We start from the raw sequence: 18,985 nt of genomic DNA, 5'->3' as shown, positions 1-18,985 counted from the left end.
CACTTTGAAGATAGAGAGAGACATTGAAACTGACTCATACTTACGGACATTTAATGGTCGAATGACGTTTGTAATGTCTTCATTTCCAGAATTTGATCCTGTTTCTTCAATACCACTAGTCACTATCAATATATACATAAGTATGTGTGAAATTACTATATATATATATATATATATGTATATAAACCATTTTTTTTTCAGAAAAACATAAAAACGGAGAAGCACACTCTAAGTAGTAGAGTAGACTATATTTATTACTGGTGAAGGCGTCTTTATAGGGTTACCATAAAGTATATCGTTATGCCATATCATCAGACCCTAAGACTTGTTGGCCTCTTAGGGTCAGATGATATGCCATAAAGATACACTTCATGGAGAGAAACCCTGGGTAGCCCTATAAACAAGCCTTCACCAGTAATAAATATATATAGATATGTGTGTGTGTGTATCATCATCATCACCATTGTTTAATGTCTGCTTTCCCTGCTGATATGGGTTGGACGGTTTCACTGAGGGCTGGTGAGCCAGAAGGCTGCACCAGACTCCAATCCGATCTGGCAATGTTTCTACAGCTGGATGCTCTTCCTAACACTATATATATATATATATATATATATATATATATATATATATATAAAGTAAATCCAAACAAGAAAACAAAAAAACACAACAATGCAAGGACGTGGAACAAATAAAGTATTATTGGACGCTCAGGAAAGAAGGGAAGGAGGGTTTAACGTTTTGAGCGGAGCTCTTCGTCGGAAACATAGGAGAAGGAAAGATTCCGAGAAGGGAAGACAGAGGAAAAAAAAATCGCCAGTGGTACTCAAGAGGTCACATAATGAAATTATATATATATATATATATATATATATATATACACATACACACAGAGGAAAAAATATAACTCCAAAGTTTATATGTGTATGTGTACGTAATATAGAGGTAACAAAAAGGAGAAGGAAAATGAAAAAGAGCTGGTTTTCATCATCATCATCATCATCGTTTAACGTCCGTTTTCCGCGCTAGCACGGGTTGGACGGTTTCGACCGGGGTCTGGGGAGCCAGGGACTGCCCCAGGCTCCAGTCTGGTCTGGCGGTATTTCTACAAATGGATGCCCTTCCTAACGCCAACCACTCCGCGAGTGTAGTGGGTGCTTTTTACGTGCCACCTGCACAGGTGCCAGAGGGGTCTGGCATCGGCCACGGTCGGTTGGTGCTTTTTATGTGCCACCTGCACAGAAGCCAGTCGGGGCGGAGCTGGCATCGGCCACGTTCGGATGGTGCTTTTTATGTGGGGGGGGTGCAGAAATATAGGGGAGCACCAGTGGGGGGGGGTTTCGGAGTGTTCATGTACTTGACTCAACAGGTCTCCTCAAGCACAGCAGGACGATCTGGGATCCGGGGTACTTTGAATGGGCAGGGGCTATGCGGAACTGATGCAGGAAGCAGCCCGGGTCTTTGCAGTCACAGCATATCTCCAGAGATCTCGGTCCTTCGCCATTGCCTCGGTGAGGCCCAACGCTCTGAGGTCAAGCTTGACTGCCTCATCCCATGTCTTCCTGGGTCTACCTCTCCCCCTGATACCTTCAACTGTTTGGGAGTGGCACTTCTTCACACATCTCTCTTCATCCATCCGCAGCACATGACCATACCATCGCAAGCGTCGCTCTTGCACACCACATCTGATGCTTCTTATATCCAGCATTTCTCTCAGGATGCTTACACTCTGTCGTGCGTGCACACTGACATTACACATCCAGCGGATCATGCTAGCTTCATTTCTTTCAAGTCTACGCATGTCCTCTGCAGTCATAGCCCATGTTTCATTACCGTGAAGCATGGCAGTTCGCACACATGCATCATACAGTCTACCTTTCGCTCTGAGGGAGAGACCCTTTTTCGCCAGTAGGGGTAGGAGCTTTCTGAACTTTGCCCAGGCTATTCGTATTCTAGTGGTGATACTCTATTTATTTAATTTTCTCCATCAAATATGTATATCGGTATGCATATGTATGTATGTATATTTATGTCCATGTATGCATATATATTTATGTATATGTGTGTGTATCATCATCATCATCATCATTTAGCGTCCGTTTTCCATGCTAGCATGGATTGGACGGTTCAACTGGGGTCTGTGAAGCTGGAAGGCTTCATCAGGCTCAGTCAGATCTGGCAGTGTTTTTACGGCTGGATGCCCTTCCTAACGCCAACCACTCCGTGAGTGTAGTGGGTGCTTTTTATGTGCCAACCGCACAGGTGCCAGACAGAGCTGGCAAACGGCCATGAATGGATGGTGCTTTTACGTGTCACCGGCACGGGTGCCAGGCGAGGCTGGCAACGGACACGAACGGATGGTGCTTTTACGTGCCACCAACATGGGGGCCAGACAGAGCTGGCAAACGGCCACGAAACGGATGGTGCTTTTACGTGTCACCGGCACGGGGGCCAGGCGAGGCTGGCAACGGACATGAACAGATGGTGCTTTTACGTGTGTATATATATATATATATATATGGGTGTATATATGTATATGTATCAGTTTATATCTCTTATTTTAATCTATATTTATTCTTTACATTAGTCTGCTTGCCACGTATAGGTATGTATACATGTATGTGTGTATGTATGAATATGGGTGTATATGTATGCATGTATCTGTTTGCACACTAGAGCTTGTATATTTGAGTATATGTTTGTATATGTATATATTTATGTATACGCATGTGTAGATATGTGTGTTTGTCAGTCTAGACAAGATGTAGTTTTGGTTTGTGCCAGGGAAAAGCACCACTGATGCTATATTTCTGGTAAGACAGTTGCAGGAGAAATAACTAAGCAAAGATAAACCTCTGTACCTGGCTTTCATTGACATGGAGAAAGCCTTTGAGAAGGTACCCCGATCACTTATCTGGTGGTCAATGAGGAAACTAGGGATAGATGAATGGTTAGTGAGAGCTGTGCAAGCCATGTACAGGGACACTGTCAGTAAGGTGAGGGTTGGCAATGAGTACAGAGAAGAATTCTGGGTAGAGGTAGGGGTCCACCAAGGTTCAGTCCTCAGCCCCGTCCTATTTATCATAATCCTCCAGGCAATAACAGAGGAATCTATGGATCATTTCTTCTAGAATGGTTGCTATTTCTACACAAATTGCACATTTTAATTCATCAATAGATCGAGGGTGATCACTGAATACTTTTGATTTTGAATATCACCACAAGAAGAAATTACATTTCACCATTCCAGAAGAAATGATCCATAGAGTTATCGATAACTTTCATGAACGTCTCCAACAGTGTGTTGACAATGATGGGAAGCATTTAGCTGATTTAATTTTTAAAACTTAATGAAATAAAATGGCATTATATGTACATTCATAAAATAAAATTTTTCTTTTCATTATTTCTTATTTTGTGCTTTTATTAAGCCTCCAAATGTGTCAGATCATTTTGGTCCACCCTGTTCTTTGTTACCCATATATCCTGGCCTATGCCAGGAGCGTAACCAGCTCGCTTATGCGTACCTTTTCCTTCTTTGGTCATTAAACTCTGCTTGCGAAGACCTGTTGAGGCAAGTGAAATCCAAACCAAAATCAATTCGATGACTGGCATCTGTGCTAGCAGGGTGCAAAGAGCACCACACAAGTGTGATCGTTGACAGAGCGGCTAACCAGCTTCCGTGCAAGTGGCACATAAAAGAACACCATTCGAGTATGATTGTTACCAGCGTCGCCTTACTGGCACTTGTGCATGTGCTAGTAGGGTGCTAATCCAAGCGTGATCGTTGCCAGAGCAGCCAACTGGCTTTCGTACCCGTGGCACGTAAAAGGGCACCATTCAAGCATGATCGTTACCAATGTCGCTTCACTGGCACCTCTGCCAGTGGCACATGTAAAAAGATTCGAGCTAGGTCGTTGCCAGCACCGCCTGACTGGCGCCCACGCTGGTGGCATGTAAAAAGCACCCACTACACCCTCGGAGTGGTTGGCGTTAGGAAGGGCATCCAGCTGTAGAAACTTTGTCAGATCAAGATTGGAGCCTGGTGCAGCCGTCTGGTTTGCCAGCCCTCAGTCAAAATCTTCCAACCCATGCTAGCGTGGAAAGCAGATGTTAAACAATGATGATGATGATGATGATGATTACCCATATGTCCTGTCAACCTGCAAGACATCGTCAGATATGGTAGTGTTTCTTTCAGTACACTCATTTTGAACATAGAAAAAGCCTTAAAATGGGTTCATACTAACTACTAATCAATGGTTGGAAGTCTCCTTCATCTTCTCCACAACTAGAATTATGCACAGAACCTGATCCCCTTTCTTCACTTCCATTTGGTACTACAAAATAAATACATGAGTATATGTGTCAATGCATGTACAAATACACACATATGAGTATATAAGTACACATATATATTTCTTTACTGCCCACAAGGGGTTAAACATAGAGAGGACAAACTAGGACAGACAAAGGGTTTAAGTTGATTACAATGACCCCAGTGCAAAACTGGTACTTTATTTATCGAACCCGAAAGGATGAAAGGCAAAGTCGACCTCGGCAGAATTTGAACTTAGAACATAACGACAGATGAAATACCGCTAAGCATTTCGCCCAGCACGCTAACGTTTCTGCCAGCTTGCTGCCTTACATAAGTACATATATATTTAGAGTATGTAGTTATGGCTGGTTCATAGTGTTACCCAGGATTTCATGTTCATAAAGCACTTAGCTTTACACACATCATGTCAGATACAATTGACTATTAGGTTCTGATGAGGTGTGTAAAGTTAAGAGTTTTATGGACACGAAACCCTGGGTAATGCTATGAATCAGGCATAACCACATTTTCTAAATTCTCCACCATTCTATAACTTAGAATGTGTTTCCCTTTCAGATTTATGATTTACTGATGGGATATATATCTACTACATATGTGGGAAATTCTGTCTGTGGGTATATTTGTTTGTGGGTTTGTTAGCTAACTCCTCCTACATAGTTTTATCGATTTTAATGAAACTTGACATGTGAGTAGAACTCAGATTTGGAAATCTCATGACACTCAGATTGTTGAAAAAAAATCGATAATAGGGTCCCTGGAAGGGATCCTTATATATTTCTAATATTTTATTTTAAAAACAAAGCAAAATAACCCATTTGGCCCTGGAAGGGATCCTTATATATAGCCAAGGGAAAAAACCCATTCATTTTCCTGAAAAATATTTGGTAAAAGTGAAATTGAGTATGCTTATTTCTTAGTATTTGAACTATTTTCACAATTAATCCAGTACAACCCATCAACAAGTAAGTAGTATTTTCCTAAACAATAGATCCACTTATTTTGGTTAGTGACTTATTCACAAATATACCAACACTAGTGCCCCTGAGGGTAATATTCTCTGGGAATGCACAAAAGCCCTTTTCAGAGTTATTTACTTTGAATTGTTATTATCTCATACCTGATTAGCCTCTTATTACGTAACATGCTTCACAATTTTAGTATACATACCTTATTAGTATTTCCTCCTATGTTCTATATACTCTGGGAATGCACTAAAGCCCTTTAAGGGCTACTTTATTTGAATTCTTACTATCGGGTAACTAATTTCATGTTATTACATAAATGACTTCACAATTTAGGTATTCATAACTTACAGGGAATTCCTAAAAACAAGATCCTGTCTAAGACAGTTCAGTATTCTCTGAAAACGCACAAAAACTGTTTTAAGGCCTACATACTTTGTATTGTTGTTACTGGATTAATGAAACAATTATGAGAATGTAACCAAGGGATAAGACCCGCTTTCCCAGGAATTACCGGGTACATCGCCTTCTATAATAACCTTTTGCTGAAACAAGCCTTCTAAGTTCGTAAGACAGAAACTGGAAAAAGATTGTTACATAGAGACACTCACAAACACACACACATGTGTGTGCATGAGAAAGAGAGGTGGAGAGAGAGAGAGAGTCATTTGTCTTGACATCACTCACTTATAAACAAGCAATGGTGTTCATTTTTCCTTTTAACCACATCAAGGGAAAATATTATCTTATCTAGAAACAAGTGAGCATCGCATGGGTGATAGAAAAGGTATGTGATTGTAGGAAAATCTACCACGAGAAAATTCTATGTGAGTCATGCAAGGAAAAGTAGATTATTAAATGAAGATGATGATATAGTTAGTTAGTTAGTTAATTTTTTGGCTCAAAAAGCAAAAAGCAAGGCCATGTAGGGGGACATGGAGTTATGTACAGGGTGGTGTTCATGTAAAGAGTTCAGGCCACTTGAGGTCAAGGGAGACTTTGAACCGAGCGGTCATCGGCATCTTCACCATCTCGTCTGGCAGCTTATTCCACGGATCCGTAACCCGGATGGAGAAAGCCCCTCTCCTTCAATTGAGATGAAATCGTAGCAGATAGAGCTTTTCAGAATGACCCCGCAGCCGACGCTCTGGAGCAGGAGTGAAGAACAGCTCCTTCGAGAGGTTACACTTTCCGCTTATGATGTTGTGAGCAAGAATGAGATCACCACGGCGTCGTCGTTGTTCTAGAGAATAAAGGTCGAGCGTCTTCAGCCTTTCTTCATAAGACAAATTCTTGAGACCAAGAACCATGCGGGTAGCCAGCTTCTGGACCCTTTCGAGATATAGAAGTAGATACACACAAAGAGACAAGGAGAGAAAAAGTGGAATGAAAAAGAGAGTGTGTGAGAGATAATACTCAGCTGGTGAGTCCCCCAAAAAAGGACGCATACACAGAATGTACACACACACACACACAAACATTATATGTAAGGCCATGTATGAGCCTCTATAGGGTTTCTCCACCTGCCAGAAATAGCAACCAAATCTGTCTCCAATAATAATCTATTTTTTTCAGAAAGTGGCAGGACATGCAGTACATGTTGTCCAATTATTGTAGCCTCTAAAATAAAAGGCAAGATAGTCATGACTGGAATGTCTGAACTAGGGGATTGGCATGGGTATTAAAAAAATTAAAATAGTGACAATTTAGAGAACAAAACCACTTAAATTCAGTCTTCAATAACGCATTCATTCTCACCTGGTATATCATCTCCCTCATTACCTCCAGCATTGTCTCCTGCATTTCCATTTAGTAGTGGAATGTCTTGTCCCCCATCTTCTGGATCTTGACCTTACAAGAAATATATAAAAAAGTGTCAAAAACAGTAACATGTAAGATACAATGTGGATACATCTTCGCTCAAGATGAACTTCATACAAACATGGCCAATTTAACACAGGACTTGTCCAAGAGACACTTGGACTTTAAATGAAGATGAAATATCTTGCAATATGGCCTACACAGGAGAGTAACGTTTCATGCATCTCACACCCAAGCCTGCTAATCTTGAAAGAAGCTCATAAAATGTTTCAGCCTAATTTAGATAAAGAGGTGGCGAAGAACTGAATCTGAAAGGAAGATTAACCCTTTAGCATTTAAACTGGCCATATCCGGCCAAAAGTATTCTGCTTGTTTTATGTTCAAACCAGCCAGACCTGGTCTCTCACACCAACCCTACAATATCATCTTAAAAATTAACAGCTACCTCATCAAAATCTCATAGCTACAAGGTAATGCATGATTAATTCAAAACAATGTGGATGGAAAAGGATTAATTTTGGCAGAATAATGTGGACACTAAAGGGTTAAGGGTTATGGTGAAAGGAAATGGTGGCCATTTTGCATGATAATCATCATCATCATCATCATCGTTTAACGTCCGTTTTCCATGCTAGCATGGGTTGGACGATTTGACTGAGGACTGGCGAACCAAATGGCTACACCAGGTTCTAATCTGATGTGGCAGAGTTTCTACAGCTGGATGGCCTTCCTAACGCCAACCGCTCCATGAGTGTGGTGGGTGCTTTTGCGTGCTACCAACATGAGGGCCAGTCAGGTGGTACTGGCAAAGGACACACTCAAGTGGTGTTTTTTACGTGCCACCTGCACAGGAGCCAGTCCAGCAGCACTGGCAACGACCTCAGTCAAATAAAGCCATACATATATATATATAAATATATATCTACACACACACAAATCTGTAAATGTGTGTGTATGTGCGTGTGCCAAACATTATCGTGATGTCACTTAATGGTTTCAAATGAACATTATCATACAAGCAATGTTGTTTGTCTCCAGTCATCTAAGAAAAATGTCTGGCCATGGAAAAATATTACCTTACTTAGAAATGTAATGTCTTTCTCTCTCTCACACACACACACACACACACATTACTCACAAGGCACATATGAACCACCATAGGGATTCTCCACCTGCCAGAAATAACAGCCAAATCTGTCACCAATAATAATCCATTTTCTTTAGAAAGTGGCAAGATACACAATATATATAGGCGCAGGAGTTGCTGTGTGGTAAGTAGCTTGCTAACCAACCACATGGTTCCGGGTTCAGTCTCACTGCGTGGCATCTTGGGCAAGTGTCTTCTGCTATAGCCCCGGGCCGACCAATGCCTTGTGAGTGGATTTGGTTGACGGAAACTGAAAGAAGCCTGTTGTATATATGTATGTATATATATATGTATGTGTGTATATGTGTTTGTGTGTCTGTGTTTGTCCCCCTAGCATTGCTTGACAACCGATGCTGGTGTGTTTACGTCCCAGTCACTTAGTGGTTCGGCAAAAGAGACCGATAGAATAAGTACTGGGCTTACAAAGAATAAGTCCCGGGGTCGATTTGCTCGACTAAAGGCGGTGCTCCAGCATGGCCGCAGTCAAATGACTGAAACAAGTAAAAGAGTAAAAGAGAGAGAGTATATGTTACCCAAGCATTATAGGCCCTGAATAAAAGACAAGATTATCACGAAGGGGACATCATTGATCTTAGGTCTACTGAATTAAGGGGCTGACATGTGTATTAAGAAAGTTTAAATAACAACAACTTACAGAACAAAACCCACTTAAATCCAATCACACATTCATTCTCACCTGGTATATCATTTCCTTCATTATTTTCAGCATCACCTCCTGCATTTCCATTTGGTAGTGGCCTAAGTGGTATTCCATTTTCTGGATCTTGACCTTACAAGAAATATATAAAAAAGTATCATAAACAGTAACATGTAAGATACAATGTGGATACATCTTCGCTCAAGATGAACTTCAAGCAAACATGGCCAAGTTAACACAGGACTTGTCCAAGAGACATTTCTATAGATTTTTCTGATGAGTCCATTTGACCTCCATCAAGTTTGGATATTGATCCTGTGAATTCTCTCCTCTGCCATACTCCATCCTTAACACCTCTCATACCCTGCTACCAGTCTCAATGCGCTCACACATCTACTATAGCAATCCATCCAACCATTCCCATACATCTCACCATCACTTGCTACTCTCAATCCTTGCCTATCTCTAACCATTTCCTCTTACACTTTTACATAAAATCCCTCTCTATCATCCTTGCCCACTCAACCTGTTCATTCCTCTGCCCCACTTAATTTCCCTCCCACTGAACATTGAGGGTGTACCCCTGACAGATGGGGTGGGGTGTGTGATGGGATTATAGGGATGGTGTTGTTGGAATGTGTCGGTGTGGGATAACAAGGGAGGGGGTGAAGGGAGAAGGTGCATAGGAGTGAAGAGAGGAAGTAGGTGTCAGATCAAGAGAGGAGAGGTGGGTGGGAGGAAGTAGGTGTGAGAAGAGAGGAGGAGGTTTAGATGAAGAGGGGAGGAGAGTTGAGCCCATGTGGCACAAAGAAGCAAAGAGAGAAGATTAATCTCTGCTCATAGCGAAGATGGGAGTCCGGATGGCCTCTGTGCAAGAACAATCCAAACACAGACAGGTGTTGTAAAGAGTGATACATATATACACATACATATACATATGCATATATGAATAAATGAAAGAATGGAGTCGAATGAAGATGTTAACAAAATTCCTTTACTCTCGACACATGTTTCAAAGACAGCATATTTTCATTCCGAAGGAATAAAGGGTGCATTATGCAATCTTCTCATCAGGAAAGGAAAGGAGCCTCTCTCAACAACAAGACAAACAAAAATTTCGATGATTGCCTACATGGTAACCAAAGCGATAATGAGTGTTTTTTTTAAAAAATCCGTTATAAGCATTGACGTCAAAAATGGATAATAGGAGGAAGTAAAAATAGGTAGGGGACAGTATGCTTGCTGTATGTATGGAAATGTGTGTTAATGAGTGCGAGTGTTTGTGTGTGTGTGTGTATGTGTGTGTGTATATAACTGCATTTGTGTCTGTGTGTGTGATTGTGTAATTTTCCATGCTGACGATAAACATAGGATAATTCATTCACCTACTTATATATATGCATATATATATAGATAAAGCAATTAAGGATATGGAGACAGGGAAAGCACCTGGCCCATCAGGAATCATCACTGAGATGCTTAAAATATTGGTTGGTGTGGGTAAGGGTCTTATCATCTGCATTGTAAATCATGTAGTTCATGAAGGAGTCATACCCAATTTTAGTCATTTTTTATGATCCAAAACTAGGTCAAAAGTACTGAATGGGTCTTTATGGAATTTGGAAAGTATATTCTATGCATAAGGACAGTTGTAATGCAGTATATGTTTGAAAGTGATGGGGCATAAATGAGGCCATAACCCCCATGAAAATTCATATATTTTTACTGTTGATGAAATTTTAACCATATATATTAGACACAAATTAAGTAATATTCCTAAAATTTCAACTTCTTAGAAGTTAGTAAGACCCCTTAATGGGGGCTTAACCCCAACAATTTAGTAACTTTTCCTAAGCCAAGATGAATACAGTTATACTCTTGAAAGCTGTAGAGTCACCCGAGCATACAAGAGGAGCATTATTTGTAATTCAATGGTACAACAGTGTAAGAGTTTGCTTTGAGATATATTGAGATTGTGATTTCTGCAATGTGGTGTATGAATTGTCAAGTAAAGGAGAGGCATCATTGCCTCTACTGATTCAGTTAGAAAGTGTTATTTTGAGTAAAGTTATTTGGTTGCAGACCTCCTTTGAGCCTTTTTATTATCACTGGGTCAGTGATAGTCCCCAGATGGTAACACTGATTTCAAGGCTTTTCCAGATAAGTGATTGGTCATTCAAAGAGATTTATAGATTGCAAATTTATTCTGTCCAGTTACCTATCGGCATAGTGATCATTGTCAATCATTTCCCCTTAGCCCTCATGTCACACTGTTGTTAATGTTTATTTCAGTTGGGTTACACCTTAATGCATCTTATGACCATGCCTGTCACTTGTATGTTGAAGAATCCTACATTAGGGAGTGGTAACGACTAGGGTAGGGTAGCTGACTGCTTATTGTGATCATTCGTCTTTTGGTTTCCTGTAGCTTTGCTCTCTTTTACCAACTCAGTGAACATTCATATATTTCTTATTTCAAAGAAATTTGAACAATAGATATAAGACCCAAGTTAAAAAACATTCCCAACAATTCAACTTATCTGGTTGACTTTAAGACCCCACCCCACCCTACCATGTGTTCCATTTTTCAGGAGCAAAAACCTTTCAATAAGTTTCATAAGATTTGGATTTTGGAAGCTGGGGATAAAGACGAGTAGTGTGGTATAAATATGTCATGATTAGAATTTTTGTTAGGGTGTGTAAAGAGAGAAAGAACCCTCATTAAAATCCATAATCTCCAATTTTGATGAAATCCGAATCATAGGTATTCCAGTTCACTAGAGAAAATATAAGAGAAAAGTCTAATTCTTCAATTCCATGTCACACGGGAAAAGCCGGGTATCTCTGCTAGTATATATATATATATATATATATATATATATATATATACATATATACATATATATATATATACATACACACACACATAATATATGTATATATACGCACACACAATATATATATATATGTATGTATGTTTGTATGAATGTATGTATGCATATATATATAAGTGAGATAATAGTTTCAGTATTAATACTGAAAGTATTAAAACTAAAAGTATCTAACATTACAATCGAGATGTTATTGTTTCGCTTTTGACATGTAATACTGAAATAATGTAAGAAGTAAGAGATTGCTCCGACCTCACATTAGGCAAGATGTTGAAACTGTTTTTGTCCCTAAGTAAGGCAGGTGTAAAATTTGAATGAAATCGATTGGGGAGTTCTCAAGTTTTAGTGATGCACAAATACAAACACATATTCTCAGTTTTACACACATATATATATATATATAGATCTACACACACAAATCTATAAATGTGTGTGCGTGCAAAACATTGCCATGACATCATTTAATGGTTTCAAATGAACATTATCATATAAGCAATGTTGTTTGTCTCAAGTCATCTGAGAAAAATGTCTGGCTGTGGAAATGTACTTTCTCTGTCTCTCTCTCCCACACACACAGATACATTACCCACAAGGCAACGTATAAGGCACCATAGGGTTTCTCCCCCTGCCAGAAATAACAGCCAAATCTGTCTGGTATCATATTCTATTTTCTTCAGAATGTTGCAGGACCGACAATATGTGTTGTCCAGGAATTATAGTGTTTGAATAAAAGAGAAGATAATAATGACTAGAATATCTTTGAAATTATGCCTACTGAACTAGGGAGCTGACATCGGCAACAAAAAAATTAAAATAATAACAACTTAGAGAACAAAAGCCACCTAAATTCAATTGCACATCTATTTTCACCTTGTCTATTAATTTTGCCATTACCTGCATCAGGTGTAATTATTCCAGTGTCTTGTGGCCTGTATTCTTCGCTATCTCTTTGAATTGTAATACCTAGGGAGAAATATAAAAAGAATTTCATAAACAATATATATATATATATATATATATATATACGTTTTTATTATTTTTTTTTGCAATTTACTTAATCATCGGTATTTTATTGTTATTTTAATTTTAATATTTCTATTATATGCAATTTTCTAGATGGTGTAATTTAATTGCTTATTTTGAATTGATAAAAGGTGGGGTTTTTTTCTAATTTATATATATATATATTATACTGTGTGAAATTTGATTTAGTATTTCTAAATTGAATTTTTTCCCTGTAAGTTAGGATCAATATTCTCTCAAATAATTATTATACATATATACACACACACACACACACACACACATATATATATATATATATACAGTAAAACATAAGATACAATATGGATATGTCTTAACTCAAGCTAAACTTCATACAAACATTGCCAAATTAAAGAAGAACTTGTCCAAGAGACATTTCCATGATTTTAACCTCCATCAAGTTTGGATATTGGTCCTGTGAAATATCCTTTCATATCCTGCTATCACTCTCAATGCTCTCAGACATGTATATATATATATATATATACATATATATAATATTAATTAGAGACAAAACCACTATTTTGCAAAACAAACAAGGAAAGACTTAATCAATACATAAAATTTTAATAATGTCCATTCTTCATGCTGGACAGATTAACCAGGGCTGGCAAGCTGGTGGGTGCTACACCAGACTCCAGTTTGATTTGGCATCGTTTTTACTTTTTATTAAAATTTTATGTATTGATTAAGTCTTTCCATGTTTGTTTTGCTAAATAGTGGTTTTGTCTCTAATTAATATTATATAATATTTTACTATAAAATTGGATTTAATCCTAAATCTGATTTTTTTCCCTGTAAATTTGGATTTATTCCCTAATATTTATTATATACACACACATATATATATATATATATATATATATATTATCATTGTTTAATGTCCATTCTTCATGCTGGACAGATTAACCAGGGCTGGCAAGCTGGTGGGTGCTACACCAGACTCCAGTTTGATTTGGCATCGTTTCTATGGCCGAATGCACTTCCTTATGCCATCCACTTAACAGAGTGTGCTGGGTGCTTTAATGAGGTACAGCACGGGAGCTTTTAATCTAGCGCCGTATAAGGCACTTCTACATGGCGCTGCATGGGTGCTTTGATGTGATGTTGCCTGGACACTTTTATGTGGTGCCACACAAGCCCTTTTATATTACACCATATACTCTTTTACTCTTTTACTTGTTTCAGTCATTTGACTGCGGCCATGCAGGAGCACTGCCTTTAGTTGAGCAAATCGACCCCGGGACTTATTCTTTGTAAGCCCAGTACTTATTCTATCGGTCTCTTTTGCCGAACCGCTAAGTGACGGGGACGTAAACACACCAGCATCAGTTGTCAAGCAATGCTAGGGGAACAAACACAGACACACAAACACATACATATATATATACATATATACGACAGGCTTCTTTCAGTTTCCGTCTACCAAATCCACTCACAAGGCATTGGTCGGCCCGGGGCTATAGTAGAAGACACTTGCCCAAGGTGCCACGCAGAGGGACTGAACCTGGAGCCATGTGGTTGGTAAGCAAGCTACTTACCACACAGTCACTCCTGCGCCACTTTTATGTGGAACTGCATGGGCATTTTTAAATGGCTTCGCTACAAATTCTTTACACCACCAGAATGATTGGTCTAAACACTTCTGTGGGGTATGGGTCTTCTTGAGTACAGCCAGGTAGCAGGTATCTTGGTCCTTTGTCATCTCACCTGAAAGGTCCACCTTCCTGAGGTTGTACTTCAGGACATTCCATATCTTCCTGGATCTCCCAATTCCATGTGTTCCATCGGCACTTCTTTATGGAACTCCCCACTACCAATTTGGTCTACAAGGTAGCAGAAATTATCTACTACTTCTAATGAGCCACCAGGGCATTTGAGAATCAGTTTCCTGATTTATGGATCCTGTGTGTCTTTCACATACAAAAACTATTTTCTGTAATATATATGTGACTAGCAGTATCGCCCGGCGTTGCTCGGGTTTGTAAGGGAAATAACTATATAAGCATTTTTAGAGATGTAAAGTATAATAGCCATCTCAATATGGCTAACCACAAAGGGGGGGGGTGTTACTGTAGCTTTTTACGTTCTGAGATTTAATAATAAATTTTTAGAGAGTTACTTCCCTTATATATGCCAAAAATGCATTAAAAATGGGAAAAATTGATTGTAAATTTTTTTTTAAATCGTAGACTCATCGTATACGTGCGCTAATACCCAAAAGGGCTCGATATGAATCACGACTATAAGATACCCGGTTTTGGTTAAACTGCACTGCAAAATGTGGGAGTAGTTAGGAATCTAAATCGTAGGAGACTGACAGCACACAACCTTACTTTTATATATAAAGATATATATGACATTAGAGCTCTGCTTAATTGGAGAAAAGGGCATGATTCTCAAGGAAACTTGAGATCAAGTTCTAACTGGTAGTTTGATATCCTGCAAACTGACTGGTCGGTAAATAGAGTATTCACATTAAGGCTGCATGCCCCAAATGTGGATCTCTCATGACAGCGAACTGGTAATTTAGTGAAAAGGTTTCAAATCCTAGAGCTACAATATCAAGAATAAAAAGTTTGAAGAATTTTACTGCTGAGTTCTGGATGCTGTTGCCGAACCACGATAAGAGTTTGGTCAACAACAAGAATGAGGGACTGCTTTAAGAACTTTGTTTAACAATATTTTGTATGAAGTTACTAAGCTCACTCTATTTATCATTTGTTGTTTTTTAGAAGTTGGTCGTTCAGCTTCACAAAAACAATCAAAAAGATGACAATGAAACAGATTTAGGAAATTGTATCATAATAAAGAAATTACTCTCACCTGAGCTTCTTCGTCTCCTAAGACAGCATACAGCACCTAAAAATAGAAAAGAGAAACAAAATATTTTAAAGATATGCAAAGATAGATATATAAATGGATGGATGGATGGATACACTATGTGATCAAAAGTATCTGGACATCCACCTGATAATGAGGTACAAGCTTGGGCCAGCCTCCATCGAGAAAACTGGCAGTCAGCATGGTATGGATGCATTGTTAGCCTTGAGGGCAGCCTCCACTCTTGCAGGCATACTTTCAATCAGGTGGTTGAAAGTTTCATCAGGAATGGCAGCCTATTCTTCATGTAGCGCTGAAATGAGCAAGGGTATCAATGTGGGTTGGAGTGGTCTAGCATAAAATCGGCTTCCAAAACATTCCAGAAATGTTCAATGGGATTTAAATCAGGATTCTGTGCAAGCCAGTCCAATAGTGGGATGTTGTCATTAAGCCACTCTCCTACAACCTCTGTAGTATGAATGGGTGCTGAGTCATGTTGAAAGATATGTGTACATGCAAGTAAGCTATTGGGGCCATTGCACATACACCTTTTGGCTCTTCATTGCAGGCCTGTATTGTGATAAGAATTCTTCCAGGCATAGAAGCAGATGAATTCACTTTACTTCTGCTTCATTTGCACCATGGAACACACTTTTCAGAGCAACAACATAGCATTGTTGGGAAGATCATTCTCAGCTATTACCCAGTCTCTTAGAAACAGCTCTATTTCTGAGGTATTCCAGTTTCTTGCTGACACCTTTGCTGCACTATTCACTTCCTTCATAGAGGTGTGTGAGTTGTATGTAGGTGTAGAGAGGAATGTGAGAGCTGAGAGGGAGAGATAAAGAGGTGGATTTTCAAAAGATGGATGCCCCTCCTGTTGCCAACCCTCGTCTGTTACCAAGTAAGGTAATATTTCCCTATGACCAGACATGTCTTGGAAGATTAGAAATGAAGGACATTGCTTACATGATGGTAATACTCACTTACATCTATCACATGATGTCAAAGCAAGGAAACTGCAACACACACGAACGTGCATTCACACACACACACACAATAGGCTTCTTTCAGGTTTTGCCCACCAAATGTACTCAAAAGGCTTTGGTCAGTTCAGAGCTATAACAAAAGACACTTGATAAATCAAAGAGATGGACCAAATCTGAAAACGTGTGATTGGGAAACAGACTTCTTACCACACAGCAATTCCTGTACCTATGCTTCATGATAATCATTAAAAAATAAATATAAGTCAACTTATAGAGATATAATGGTCATCTGAGTGAAACTACTGGAATACCAGCTACATAATTATGAGTTCAGACGTAACTACTAGAGCCATTGTGCTGTGTCCTAAACAGACCAAACTGTTGGTCATAATTTGTCTGTATTTCTTTATTGCCCATAAGGGGCTAAACATAGAGGGGACAAACAAGGACAAAAAAGTGATTAAGTCGATTACATTGACCCCAGTGCATAACTGGTACTTAATTTATCGACCCTGAAATGATGAAAGGCAAAGTCGACCTCGGCGAAATTTGAACTCAGAACGTAACGGCAGACGAAATACCTATTTCCTTAGTACCCACAAGGGGCTAAACACAGAGAGGACAAACAAAGAGAGACAAAGGGATTAAGTCGATTACATCGACTCCTGGTACTTAATTTACTGACCCCGAAAGGATGAAAGGCAAAGTCGACCTGGGCGGAATTTGAACTCAGAACGTAATGACAGACGAAATACCGCTAAGCATTTCACCTGGCGTGCTAATGTGTCTGCCAGCTCGCTGCCTATGGTCATAATTTATCTGGCTACCAAAACAATTCCACACATCTTCCATGACTGGATGGTTAATAGTAGGAAGAATATCTCAAGTGTGCTAAGATTTAAACAGAACTTCTAATGATAGGCAAAATGTACAAACTTTCATAGACCATCCTAAACGGACGTCAGACATTATGAATATTCCAGAACTTTTCTGTTTACCATCTAACTACCCACTTTTTAAGTTACATCAAAATAAATATCAAATGGAAATTGTAGTTGTGATACCTGTGCCGGTGGCATGTAAAAAGCACCATCTGAATGTGGCCGATGCCAGTGCCACCTTGACTGGCTTCTGTGCCAGTGGCACATAAAAAGCACCAACCGATTGTGGACACTGCCAGCCTCCCCTGGCACCTATGCTGGTGGCATGTAAAAAGCACCCACTACAATCACGGAGTGGTTGGTATTAGGAAGGGCATCCAGCTGTAGAAACTCTGCTAGATCAGACTGGAACCTGGTGCGGCCTCCTGGCTTCCCAGCCCCCAGTCGAACTGTCCAACCCATGCTAGCATGGATAACGGATGTTAAACGATGATGATGATGATTCATTATATGAAAATGTGACATTTCAAATTATTTAAAATTTAAATAAAAAAAGAATTTATCAATTGCTTCACAAATCACAGAATGTGCAAAACATTTTTATAGAAGAAAATTACAGTAATTTACTAAAAGTCAGTACTCTGTGATTATAGAAAAAGAAAGACAAAAATATGGATGTTGATTCAACGTTTCAGTAAACCTTGAGGCTGGAATTACAGATGTAAAATCTATGAAAATAAATGAAGCTAAGTGAAGAGAGGTTGAGAAAATTCTAAGGTGTGACACTGGATTTATAAGATTTTTATGGTTATTATTAGAAAAAAAAAAAAAAAATGCACAAACCTGCAATAATAATAATAAGAAGAGCAACACCAAAGAGGATACCCAAAATAATTGCAAGAATTGGACTTTCAGGATCTGAAATTAAAAGGAAGCAATAGGTTAATGTTCTGAAAACTGTGCATGAATACTACATATAAATACAAAATATTTCAAGGAAAAATACAAAAAAAAAAAAAAAAAAAAAAAAAAATCGACAAATTGATGTCACTCATTATCATCATTATTTTTCAATGTCCATTTTTCATGCTGGTATGGGTTAGAGAGCTTGACTGGAACTGGTAAGCTGGAGAGCTGCACCAGGCTCCAGTTTGTTTTGGCTTGGTTTCTATGGCTGGATGCCCTTCTCAGCACCAACCACTCCACAGAGTGTACTGAGTGCTTCTAATGTGCCGCTGTTGTGGTTGCCTTTAACAAGTGACTGGCATGGATACCTTTTACATATCACCAGCATGGGTGCCTTTTACACACACACACACACACACAAACAACAAAAGCAATGGCATGATATTAATAATTCCCTTATTAATAACATAGAACAGGGGTGGGCAAACTACGGCCCGCGGGCCGCCCTAGGTTTTCATGCG

General features: G+C 39.1%; 1 protein-coding gene across 4 annotated transcripts in view; it reads right to left on the bottom strand.

Moving 5' to 3' along the window:
- The window catches only part of LOC115218424, a 75,269-nt gene that overhangs the window by 15,267 nt on the left and 41,017 nt on the right, over nt 1-18,985 (bottom strand). For 3 of the 4 annotated variants that reach the window (XM_029788232.2, XM_029788231.2, XM_036508424.1), the window contains exons 7-13: nt 18,402-18,476; nt 15,692-15,727; nt 12,716-12,784; nt 8,970-9,062; nt 7,063-7,155; nt 4,251-4,340; nt 45-122 (exon numbers count right to left, since the gene is read on the bottom strand). In XM_029788232.2, coding sequence (XP_029644092.1) covers nt 45-122; nt 4,251-4,340; nt 7,063-7,155; nt 8,970-9,062; nt 12,716-12,784; nt 15,692-15,727; nt 18,402-18,476 — 534 coding nt within the window. The remainder of the gene's footprint in view (nt 1-44; nt 123-4,250; nt 4,341-7,062; nt 7,156-8,969; nt 9,063-12,715; nt 12,785-15,691; nt 15,728-18,401; nt 18,477-18,985) is intronic. The other variant, XM_036508425.1, reaches the window with a different exon arrangement.

This window comes from Octopus sinensis, linkage group LG13 (genome assembly GCF_006345805.1).
Source record: "Octopus sinensis linkage group LG13, ASM634580v1, whole genome shotgun sequence".
Lineage (NCBI taxonomy): Eukaryota > Metazoa > Mollusca > Cephalopoda > Octopoda > Octopodidae > Octopus > Octopus sinensis.
The sequence above is the reverse complement of the archived record's forward strand: the minus strand, read 5'-3'. Positions and strand labels throughout refer to the sequence as shown.